The 12,899-nt window shown below is 51.1% G+C and overlaps 1 protein-coding gene across 2 annotated transcripts in view; it reads right to left on the bottom strand.

Moving 5' to 3' along the window:
- Nucleotides 1-12,899, bottom strand: part of igf2bp2a (insulin-like growth factor 2 mRNA binding protein 2a) — a 142,078-nt gene that overhangs the window by 31,155 nt on the left and 98,024 nt on the right. For both annotated transcript variants that reach the window (XM_073046398.1, XM_073046399.1), the window contains exon 10: nt 2,283-2,405. In XM_073046398.1, the coding sequence (XP_072902499.1) occupies nt 2,283-2,405 (123 nt within the window). The remainder of the gene's footprint in view (nt 1-2,282; nt 2,406-12,899) is intronic.

The raw sequence follows: 12,899 nt of genomic DNA, 5'->3' as shown, positions 1-12,899 counted from the left end.
GAGGCTCCCCACGGGGAGGTCGAGTGTCGCCTACACAGAGGAACGCGTGGTACAGTCACTTCCATCGTAAACAGTGTGGGAGCACACCTCAAACGCACACTGCAAGTGCACACTGGCGCGTGCGTGTGCGCACATACAGGCACACACGCAAACAGACGTGCAAACGCACCCACACACATGCACAAACGGTCCCGCAAACAAACGTGCCAACACACAGACACGTGCACAGAGGGGCGCACACACAAATCGATGTGTGCCAATATGCACAAATAGATGCCACACACAAAGAGACACGCACACACAGGTGCAGATGTGTAAACAGGCATACGACAGACAGATGCATAAACACAGAAACAGACAGATAAACTGAGAAACAGACAGACTAAACACAGAAACAGACAGATAAACACACACAGACAGATGCATAAACACAGATGTCCACACACAGACCCATGCACATACGAACACAAGTGCACCCACACCAGGGGTGGGGGGGATGCTGAGGGCACCACCCTGATTCCTGTCACAATTTGAAAGGTGGGAGGTCAGTCCCTTTATCCATCTTTCCACCCTCCCCCCCTTCGAGCAGCAGCTCCACCTTACACTGGCAGGCTACTGCTGCCCAGCAACGCAGATGGGCAGATCCAGAGGAGGGAGAGGGTGAGGGGGCTGGGTGAGAGGGAAGGAGGCAGTGAGAAGCTGGAGGAAAGGAACGGGGGAAGATGTAGAGAGGGAGGGTGGAAGGAGCTGGGAGGGACAGAAAGAGAGGTGGGGCAGAGGAGGTGGGTGTTCTGGGAAGGGAGTGGGGAAGAGGTCGTGGGTGGCGGTACAGGGTGAGAGGGTGAAGGTAGAGGAGGAGACCTTGAGTGTGAGGCTGTCAGCACAGGCACCAGAATCACAGGGCAATGGAACAAACTTCAATGTCGGCAGACGGAGGCGGGTAGGTAAGAGGTGGAGGGAGACAGAATGAGATGGAGGTAAGGGAAGCCTCTGAGAAAATGAGCCCAGACAGAGTAGACACAAGGGTCTGCAGATGTAGGAATCTGGAGCAACACACAAAATGCTGGAGGAACACAGCAGCTCAGTATGGAAAGGAATAAACAGTCGACATTAAGGGCTGAGACCCTTCATCGGGACCCCATCTTCATTCTGATGTAGGGTCTCGGCCTGAAACGTCGACTGTTTATTCCTCTCCATAGATGCTGCCTGACCTGCTGAGATCCCCCAGCATCTAGTGTGCGTCACAAAACACAATCTGCCCGAGGAGCTCAGAGGGTTAAGGAACACGTGTGTGGAGCGGGAGGAACCTGGAACATCAACAATTCTTTCCTCCCCACAGATGCTGCTCAGCTCCTGAGATCTTCCAGTGGATCAGCTGCTGAGGCAGAACGTGGAGCGTGATTGCGTGTATGGCTGGCCCAGAGAACTCTAGACATAGGAGCAGAATTTGGCCAATTTGCCTCATTGGATCTGCTCTGCAGGAAGGGTAACACCCAGTACTCCCCCTGCAGAGGAAGAGAATGGAGGTGGGGGGGGGGGGTCACAGGTACAACAGCAACGCTGCCCAGAAGCCGTGCATGAAATGGAATTTCAAAGTTCAAAGTAAATTTATTAGCAAACTACGTATATGTCACCATATACTACCTGAGATTCATACTTGCAGGCAATCACAATAGAACAAAGAACTACAATAGAATCAATAAAAAAAACTACACTGATTTCACCAGCCAGAGGGTAACAAATCTGTAGCATTCATAGTCACATAAGGTGGTGGAGCCCAAGTCAATGGGTGTACTGAAGGCAGATGGATAGTTTCTCGATTGGTAAAGGAGTGAAGGACACAGCAGCCGCGATTGAATGATAGAGCAGACTCGATGGGCCGAATGGTCCGGCGCTGCTCCTGTATCCTTTCAGAACGACATCTCACGTACCTGCACCAGAGTGGCCGGCAGGTGGGGAGGGATGTGGAGGCAGTGGGTTAGGAGAGGCCAAGGGACAATCCTGTTCTGAAAATACACAATCGGTCTTGTCTGAGCTGGGCAAATGGCTGGATAGGTACAAGGGGAGACTGCCCCAACAGGGGAAGGGGGAGACTGCTTCCCACCGAAGGAGGGGGAGGCGGAGACCCTCCCCAGGGATGTGAACTACCAATTCAACTGGGGAGGGGGGCTGCGGTTGTTGGGAAGCTCCATTCTGGGAGGGGAGGAGGCAGAAGACTCACCCTTCCCCTTCCTACGCAAGGACACCAACGACCGGGAAGAAGCTCCAGCTCACAAACTCACCACAAAGGGACTGTAGGAGCTCCCACCCCCTCGAGGCCGACCAGCCGACGGAAGGACCGACATTCCCGATGAGAAGATTCCCAGAGCGTTGAGGTTCAGGCCCGGGATCAGGTTGACTTGTTGCTGGAAGAGTAATGGGTGAACCAGAGTCAGGTCTCGGCAGTGTGATTCTCCGACTCCCACCACACCTGCACCCCCAGCCCCCACCTCCGCCACCCTTCCCTCTTCCGGAGAACAAATCTTCACAGCAATTCCTGACTTGGGAACGCAGATCAGTACAACACAGGAGCAGGCCTTTCTGCCCACAGTGCTGTGCTGACCTAATCTGAGTGCTTCATTAAACTGATCCCTTTTGCCAATACAATGTCTGTATCTGTTCATTCTCTGCAAATTCACGTTCCTATGTAAAAGCCTCCAACACCCATCTCATCCGCCTCTACCCCCCTTGGCAGTGTGTACCAGTCACCCACCGCTGTGTCCGAATACAAGCTCACCCCACAACTCCCCTTTCAACCTACCCCATCTCACCTTAAATGCACTGTAGTAGACACCGGGAGAGAAAAGATACTCGGCTTGTACCTCTCCTGGTCTGATACACCTCGGACAGGTTTCCCATCTGCAGCCACTGGGCTGGAGTCGGAATTGTGCAACCAAGCTGGCAGATGCTGCCGTCAGAGCTAGTGACCCGACCCCCGGCTGCCCAACTCCGGCATTAACGCAAAACTGAGCCGCCGTCGCCAGCTCTCTCAGAGACGGCAACAGGTAGTGCTGCTGATCTTCAACGCACTGACCGACACACAGGTCCTACAGCGAAACCCAGAGCAGCTGGAGCTTCAGTCTGTGGCATCGAGGGAACTGGGTGAACTTTAAACCACGTTAAGAAGGAAACCAGAGAGATCGCAGCTTTCTCTGAGTTTGGATTTCACAGTGGCCTTCTGGCTGTGCCTGCTTGTTCAATGCCACTGCAAGGGTCGGGCGTGCGTACACTGAGGCACACAAGTCTGGTTGTTTCACCCTAACCAACAGAGGGTGCACTCCACACCCAAGCCGATGGGACAGCAGAATCCCAGCTGGAGACACAAGGGACTACAGGTGCTGGAATTTGGGGCAACATACAAAGTGCTGTGGCTCAGGCAGTGTCTTGGCTGGGGAAATGGGTCATCAAGGTTTTGGTTGAAATCCTTCAAGTGGACTGAAAGATAAAGGAGAGATGGCGTGTATGAAGAGGTGCAACAAGAGCTAGCAGGTGATAGGTGGATCTGGGGAGGAGGGGCAATAATCACAGTATGTTTTAGGCTGAGAACTTGTATCAGGAGGGGAGACAGTGAACAGTGAATTCTCCAACCTCTGGTAAACTGCTCCTTCCCTCCTTATGCCTCATCTCTCTCCTCCTGATGTGTGCAGTTCTTCCTACACCTGTCCCAACACCCCCGTCATCCTCCTGTTCCCCTCCTGCATCTACTTCACCTGCCCATCACTCACACCCCTCCCACAGGTTCCCTCACCGTCCCCAAAGCCTTCACAGTGCTAACATTCTGGGGCATTTCCAGATGAAGGAGGAGGTAGTGTTAGATCTCTTAAAGAACATTCAAATGGTTTAAATCCCCTAGCACTTGATGGGATATACCCCAGGTTATTTAGAGAGGCAAGAGATAAGATTTCTGTGGCTTTGACCAGTATCCTTGTGTCCTCCCTAGCTACAAGATCCCAAAGGACCAACAAATTGCCAACGTAGTTCCATTATTCACAGAGGGAAATGAATTGAATTGAATTTCGATTTATTGTCATTTAGAAACCACAATTGCAATGCAGTTAAAAAATGAAACGACGTTACTCTAGAATGATATTGTAGCGGTGTGCTACACACAGTGCTGAAATAACGACACGGAATCAGTGAGCTGCAGTTGCAAAAAGAGATTTATTCAAACTTCGCGGCCTCGCTTTAAAGCCTTCCTGATCCCGTCCTCCCCGGGCAGGAATGCTGTAGGGGGCGCGTATTCACAGTCCCGTCCCACGCGCGGGCTTTTCCCCTTGCTAGTGAAGCAGATTTGGCGCCCTCTTAGGGACCGGCCTCAATGCAAGTGCGCGCCACTTTGAGCCGGTTCGAGTGTGCTGGGAAGTGGGTCGCCACATAACCCCCCCCAGAACCGGCAATACACCCCCCAATGTCCACAGTCTGGGTCGGACTCTGTTTGGGAGGTCTGCCTCTGCGCCGCGGTGCCTGAATCTCGACCGGCTGCGTCAAGTCCACATGGGCCGGTTTGAGTCGGTCCACCGTGAAAACCTCCTCTTTCCCCCAAACATCCAGCATGAATGTGGACCCGTTGTTTCTGATCACCGTAAACGGCCCCTCGCAGGGCCGCTGTAGTGGTGTCCGGTGTCCGCCCCGTCGTACAAAAACGAACTTACAGTTCTGCAGGTCTTTGGGTACGCAGGTCGGGTTCTGCCCATGCTGTGAAGTGGGTATGGGGGCCAGGTTACCGAGCCTTTCGTGTAGTCTGTCCAGGACTGCTGCGGGTTCTTCCTCTTGCCCCTTTGGGGCTGGTATGAACTCTCCTGGGACGACCAGGGGTGCGCCGTACACCAACTCGGCAAACGAGGCGTGCAGATGCTCTTTGGGCGCCGTGCGGATTCCAAGCAGGACCCAGGGAAGCTCGTCCACCCAGTTAGGCCCTTTGAGGCGGGCCATGAGAGCTGACTTCAGGTGACAGTGGAAACGCTCCACTAGCCTGTTCGACTGTGGGTGGTAGGCAGTTGTGTGGTGCAGCTGTGTCCCCAAAAGGCTGGCCATAGCTGACCACAGGCGGGAGGTGAACTGGGCACCTCTGTCGGAGATAATGTGGGCCGGTACACCAAAGCGGGACACCCAGGTGGTGATCAGTGCCTGGGCGCAAGATTCAGAGGTGGTGTTGGTGAGTGGGATTGCCTCTGGCCATCTTGTGAACCGGTCCACGATAGTCAGGAGGTGCTGCGCTCCTCGCGACACTGGCAGGGGGCCCACGATATCCACATGAATGTGGTCGAAACGCCGGTGGGTGGGGTGGAACTGCTGCGGCAGGGCTTTGGTGTGCCGCTGCACCTTGGCCGTCTGGTAGTGCATGCACGTTCTGGCCCATTCACTGACTTGCTTGCGGAGTCCGTGCCAAATGAACCTGTTTGCTAACATCCGGACAGTTGTACTGATGGAGCGGTGCGCTAAGTTATGAATGGAGTTGAAAACTCGCTGCCGCCAGGCTGCCGGGAAGACGGGGCGGGGTTGGCCGGTGTTGACGTCACAGAGTAGGGTCCTCTCACCTGGGTCTACGGGGAGGTCCTGGAGCTGCAAACCAGAGACTGCAGTTCTGTAACTAGGGATCTCCTCGTCTGCCTGCTGCGCCTCCGCCAGCGCTTCATAGTCTACCCCATGGGACAGGGCTTGGATGTTAGGGCGAGAGAGTGCGTCCGTCATGACATTGTCCTTTCCCGAGACATGCCGAACATCCGTCGTGTATTCGGAGATGTAGGACAGATGTCGCTGCTGGCGGGACGACAAGGGGTCGGATGCTTTCGTGAACGCAAAGGTAAGAGGTTTGTGGTCCATGAACGCAGTGAAGGGCCTACCTTCTATGAAGTACCTGAAATGCCAGATTGCCAGGTATAGCGCCAACAGTTCCCGGTCGAAAGCACTGTATTTGAGCTCGGGTGGTCGTAGGTGTTTGCTGAAAAACGCCAGGGGTTGCCAGTGACCCTCGATGAGCTGTTCCAGCACCCCACCGACTGCCGTGTTAGATGCGTCCACTGTGAGGGCGGTAGGGACGTCCGTTCTGGGGTGCACTAGCACCGCGGCGTTTGCTAAGGCTTCTTTGGTTTTAATGAAAGCAGCGGCGGACTCCGCGTCCCAGGTAATGTCTTTGCCCTTACCTGACGTCAGGGCGAACAGGGGGCGCATGATTCGGGCAGCTGAAGGGAGGAAGCGGTGGTAGAAATTCACCATACTCACGAATTCCTGAAGGCCTTTGATTGTGTTGGGTCGGGGGAAATGGCGGACCGCGTCTACCTTAGCGGGCAGAGGGGTTGCCCCGTCTTTAGTAATCCTGTGGCCCAGGTGTTGAGCCCGAACTGGCATTTGGCCGGGTTGATTGTCAGGCCGTATTCACTCAGTCGGGCGTAGAGTTGACGGAGATGGGACAGATGCTCCTGACGACTGCTGCTGGCTATGAGGATGTTGTCCAAATAGATGAAAGTGAAGTCCAGGTCGCGTCCCACCGCGTCCATTAACCACTGAAACGTCTGTGCGGCATTCTTTAGGTCGAACTGCATGCGGAGGAACTCGAAAAGGCCGAAAGGGGTGATGAGTGCCGTTTTGGGGACGTCGTCCGGATGCATCGGGATTTCATGTTATCCCCGGACGAGGTCTACCTTGGAGAAGATCTGTGCGCCGTGCAGGTTTGCTGCAAAGTCCTGAATGTGCAGCACAGGGTAGCGGTCCGGTGTTGTAGCCTCGTTCAGCCTGCGGTAGTCGCCGCACGGTCTCCAGCCCCCTGTCGCTTTGGGCACCATGTGCAGGGGTGAGGCCCATGGGCTGGCGGACCGACGTATGATCCCCAATTCCTCCATCCTCTTGAACTCCTCCTTCGCCAGTCGGAGTTTTTCCGGGGGAAGCCTTCGAGCACGGGGGTGGAAGGGGTGGTCCTTGTGTCGGGATGTGGTGCTGTACGCCGTGTCTGGGCATGGCTGCCGTGAACTGCGGTGCCAGAACCGATGGGAAATCCGCCAGGACTCTGGTGAAGTCGTTGTCTGACAGCTTGATGGAGTCTAGCAGTCTCTTCCTTGGCAGGTCGACCAGTAGGCTGTGAGCTCACAAAAAATCCGCTCCCAGGAGCGGTTGGGCTACGGCGGCCAGTGTGAAGTCCCACGTGAACCGGCCGGAGCCGAACTGTAGTTGCACCGTACGGGTGCCGTAGGTCCTTACTGTGCTGCTGTTCGCGGCCCTCAGGGTGGGAGCTGGTGCCCTGTTGCGGGTGTTGTAACGTCGGAGGTAAGACGCTGATCTCGGCTCTGGTGTCGCCCAAAAAGCGGCGTCCCGACCGCTTGTCCCAGACATACAGGAGGCTATCCCGATGGCCAGCCGCCGTAGCCATCAGCGGCGGCTGGCCCTGGCGTTTCCCGGGAATTTGCAGGGCGGGCTACAGTGGCAGGCTTCTGCGCCCCACCGCTGGTGGTAGAAGCACCATTGTTCGTTGATCTCCTCACCCCTGCCTCTGGGGTTAGCGGGCTCTGCGGCCGGGCCTGGTCTGGTTTGCTGCTGGGAGCGTGGCCTGGTGATCTGTGCTACGGACGCCCCACTCTCCTTCTTGGCTTTCCACAGCACGTCCGCCCGGGCCGCCACCTTCCGGGGGTCGCTGAAATCCGCGTCGGACAGCAGCAGGTGTATGTCCTCGGGCAGCTGCTCCAGGAGTGCCTGCTCAAACATGAGGCAGGGCTTGTGACCGCCAGCCAGGGAGAGCATCTCATTCATTAAAGCCGATGGTGGCCTGTCCCCCAAACCATCCAGGTGCAGTAAGCGGGCAGCTCGCTCGTGCCGTGAGAGTCCGAAAGTCCTTATGAGCAAGGCTTTGAATTCTGTGTATTTGCCGTCCGCTGGGGGCGACTGTATGAACTCCTCAACCTGGGCCGCTGTTTCCTGGTCGAGGGAGCTCACCACGTAGTAGTAACGTGTGGCATCCGAGGTTATCTGCCGAACGTGGAATTGGGCTTCTGCTTGCTGGAACCATAGGTGAGGTCGCAGCGTCCAGAAGCTTGGCAGTTTTAACGAAACTGCACGAACAGATGTGGTGTCGTTCATCTTCCGCCCAAATATCGTTTGGGCCGTCGGGGTCACCAATTGTAGTGGTGTGCTACACGCAGCGCTGAAATAAACGACACGGAGTCGGTGAGCTGCAGTTGCAAAGAGATTTATTCAAACTTTGTGGCCTCACTTTAAAACCTTCCTGATCCCGCCCTCCCCGGGTGGGAATGCTGTAGGGGGCACGTATTCATAGTCCTGTCCCACGCGCGGGCTTTTCCCCTTGCTGGTGAAGCAGACTTGGCGCCCTCTTTGGGACCGGCCTCAATGCCGGGTGCACGCCATTTTGTGAGCCGGTTCAAGTGTGCTGGGAAGTGGGTCGCCACATTATCACAAAAGCACACGACAAAACAGATTACACCAGAAAATCCATATAACGTTTGGCAATCCCCAATCTAGAGTCCAGAGAGGCTGCTGCGTATTAATATCGTGCTACCATCTTAGCGCATTCCCCGGAAAGGAGCTCCGAACTCACCAGACAAAACAAGACTACCCAGACACACCAAGTCAAGAGACCAACTCTACCACCCAACAAACCAAAAACTAAAGCTACAAGATCTACACAAAACCACATAGTTACAACATATAGTTACAACAGTGCAAACAATACCATAATTGGTTTTTAAAAAAACAGACCATGGGCACAGTAAAAATAGTCCAAAGACGTTAAAAGACTATACGTCAGTGGTAGGAAAGTTTTTCAAGAAGGAACGTTCTTCTTACAGTTCTTCTGGATTCTTCTTGGGTATCACATTACTTGAATGTGGATATCACTTTTTTTTTTGAATAGGGGCTAACTGGTTAATTTTTATCTACAAAATTTGAGTGGTATTTACTGCTGTAAAGAAATTGGTATAAGAAGGCTACACCACATTGTCTCTGTCTCTACTCCTTTGCTTATTCTCCCTCCTAGGCTGATACATGTGAACAGATGACTGAGGGTTTGAGTTCTTACCTGAGTAAAATAGACAATAGACAATAGGTGCAGGAGTAGGCCATTTGGCCCTTCTAGCCAGCACCGCCATTCACTGTGATCATGGCTGATCATACACAATCAGTACCCCGTTCCTGCCCTCTCCCCATATCCCTTGACCCCACTATCTATAAGAGCTCTATCTAACTCTCTCTTGAATGCATCCAGAGACTTGGCCTCCACTGCCTTCTGGAGCAGAGCATTCCACATATCCACCACTCTCTGGGTGAAAAAGTTTTTCCGCATCTCAGTTCTAAATGGCCTACCCCTTATTCTTAAACTGTGGCCTCTAGTTCTGGACTCACCCATCAGCGGGAACATGCTTCCTGCCTCCAGTGTGTCCAATCCCTTAATAATCTTATACGTCTCTATCAGATCCCCTCTCATCCTTCTAAATTCCAGTGTATACAAGCCCAGTCGCTCCAATCTTTCAACATATGCCAGTCCCGCCATTCCGGGAATTAACCTTGTGAACCTACACAGCACTCCCTCAATAGCAAGAATGTCCTTCCTCAAATTTGGAGACCAAAACTGCAGACAATACTCCAGGTGGGGTCTCACCAGGGCCCTGTACAGCTGCAGAAGGACCTCTTTACTCCTATACTCAATTCCTCTTGTTATAAAGGCCAGCATGCCATTAGCTTTCTTCACTGCCTGCTTGCTTTCATTGACTGATGTACAAGAACACCTAGAGCTCATTGTAGATCTAGGTCACCTAGAATTGTTTCATGAGATTTGATGAGATTAATGAAATGTGACTCTTGCATGATATTCAGAAAGTTTGGAATAAGATCCAGAGAATGCCTTCAAGTAAGGGAAAAAACCGGCTGGATGGTAACAGTATCATCACAGTTAAGAAAGCGTGAGCAGTTGGGTTAGAACAGATCTGTGAGTTTAAGCTAATGTGGTCAGCTTGAGAACCAAAATTCGAGAGGTAACTGAACAAGTAGAAAAGTTAACTGCTCACTTAGAAAAGGGAAGAGAAACCTGTGATAAACTACGAAAAAGAGTTTATGACAGAGACAGTAAAATGTGTAAACAGCACAATTTTTGCACTAATGGGTGAAAACACAGGTTAAGTATAATTGAACTGAAGTGCATTGTACGGACTTAAGAAGCAAACTGAAGCAGTATGAGAAAGCCCAGCAGGGACCCCAAGTGGGCTGTCCTGCCAGCAACGCTTCTACTTGAGAAACACCCCCTACGCTGGGCAGTCCTCCGACACGGGGCCACCATCCAAACTCCAAGAAGCTCCAGCACGGACATGATGCAGACTCTACGGTGGCCTCTAGTGACTAAAGTGTGAATGACAACAGGATTTGCAGCTTGATCCATAAAAACCAAGAAAGTGAAGACACGCAGGAATCTATAAAAGGAGACAGATGGTTTTCCAATCAACCACCTGAACCAGAGAAGATTGATAAGTGGTTAAAAGTTGTTCCACATTCTAAAAAAATGGAAGTTTAAAGACCTGAGCTGAGCTTCCACATATTAAGAATGTATAAAAAACTGCACCGATATGATAGCATCCAAATTTTGGCTATTATGTTGTCTTCTCAGCAAATCAGACATTGAATCGTAGAGTTGAGGACAACATGAGAGATGATAAACAAAATAGAGAAGACGGTTGGAATGCCGTTAAGAGGTGATTGGAAGAACATGCCCCAATACAGACTGAAAAGTGGTTTATTGAAGCAAAAGATTTTGGATGGTGTTTCTGATTATGAGACGTGCTACAGGATGGTGCGGTTGAGTTACTCAGGAGTTCTGGGAGTAAATGAAGGTAACATAGAGGACCCAACATATGGTCCATTGAAGTCATCTTTTATGGATGGCTTAAAACCAAATACTGTCAAAACGGTGAAGCTGACAAAATTGAATCGGAATGAAGTTGGTCTTCCCAGGTAGTAAGCTCATGCAAGCCGCCACACAAGGAGAACGAGTTATGGAAATCCAATTAAGATGATTACAGGAGGGTTAGTGACCTGTTGATGAACAGCTACTGACCATGAGTCAACAGCCATTGAGCGGCAGAAGTTTACTGGAATCCAACGTGTGCACTGCAGTCCGAGCCACACTGGCGGGGTCGATCCCCGAAAGCAAAATGTCACTTCAGTGGCAGGGACGGACATTTGGGCTAGAAGCTGTTGGCACAGAAAACAAGGTGGACAACAGAATCAAGCCCAACAGCAAGTTCAATCCTGGGCCTCGCAAAAGTTGGGAGATTCTAATGTGATGATGTGTTTTCAACAAACAATGTGGATGTAATGGATGTGTTGTCGAAGCAAAATTGAATGACTAAGCCTTTCCCTGCAGCCCTTGCTTGCCTTGATAACACAAAATCTAGAAGGCTCACATGTTAACTGGCTCATTGGAAATGGATATGCTGAATTCTTGTTAGACTATGATGATCGTGACTGTGAAGGAATAATAACATGCCATAAAGATGCAAACTGTTACAAGAAAACGCCTTTATTGAACCCAGATCTGATTCTGTACACCAATGGCTCTTTAACGATTGAGGAAGGAATTTGAATATCTGGATGGGCCATTGTTTCGGAAACTGAATCAGTGGAATCAGGAAGCATGGCTCTTGGTGCCTTTGTGCAAAATGCGCTCCGATTGAAGCCTGTAAGGTGGCAGAAAGAAGATCAGCTCATACTCACCCGGATTATCAATATGCTTTTGAAGTTGTTTATGATTTTGGAAACTTATGGAGACCAGGGGAATTTCTTATGGCTGAAGGAACCAATCAAGAATGGCCAACTAGTACAAGAACTCAAGGATGTCAACAACTCTGGTTAGAAGTTGCTGTATTAAAGTGTAAAATTCACTCCAAAATGATTACAATGGAAAGCTGTGCAAATACATTCGTGAATAAGATTGCAAAAGAAGGCAACAAGGCAAGGGGTGAAAGAAATAAAAGTAGTTAAAAGAAGTTAAGAAAGTCAAAGAATTTAAATAGGAACTGAAGACATATGCAGTGAACCTGACAACTGAAATTATGGAAATGAAGTTTGAATCTGTATCACAGACAAACATACAAGATATTAGAGAGATGCAAGCTCAACGCTCCAACTAGAAAAGTGGTTCTGGATGGAGAATGGTGGGAGGTTAAACAGTGACGGAGCATGGAGCTATGTCACCAGTCACAGACTAGCAGTTCCAATTATGTGCTTCCTTATCTGGCACAGAAGTAACACTGCCTGGACACAATGGAGTAGAAAAGATGATCAGCAGATTCTCCCAGTGGTGGTGGAATCCAAAGTTTAGGGCACAAACTTGACAAATGTTTGAAAGATGCTTGACGTTCCAGAAAACAAATCCTGGGGCAGTGGAGAAGCTTCCCCAATTGAGTGCTCCTGCCCACTTGGTCCATTGTTGCTCTTACAAGTGGACTGCATTACTCCGCCAAAGTGTCAAGGATAGGTATATGTACTGGTAATAGTGGACAAGCTCTGGAGATGGGTGGAAGCTATTCCAGCAAGGAAATGCACTGCCACACTCACAGTAAAAACACTGATCAAGGACTATACTCCTTGGTGAGGACTGCCTTGTCGCATCGATTCTGACCAAGGAACACATTTCATTGGGAGTGTTTGCCAGGAATTATGTCGACGTTGAATGGTCTTTTCATTCAACATGGTGTGCTTCCATTCTCTTTTACCTTCCGCTTTCACTGCCAAGTTAGTAACCAAGTCAGACGAACCAGGAATCAGAATCGGAGTCAGGACAAGTCAGGAATGATTGGAATCATCAAACTAAGTATCACAAGGAAGGAGTACCATGGCCTAAGGCTACTCCTCTGGCCTTGAGTAGT

This window comes from Hemitrygon akajei, chromosome 5 (assembly GCF_048418815.1).
Source record: "Hemitrygon akajei chromosome 5, sHemAka1.3, whole genome shotgun sequence".
NCBI lineage: Eukaryota > Metazoa > Chordata > Chondrichthyes > Myliobatiformes > Dasyatidae > Hemitrygon > Hemitrygon akajei.
This window is presented reverse-complemented; position numbering and strand designations above follow the sequence as displayed.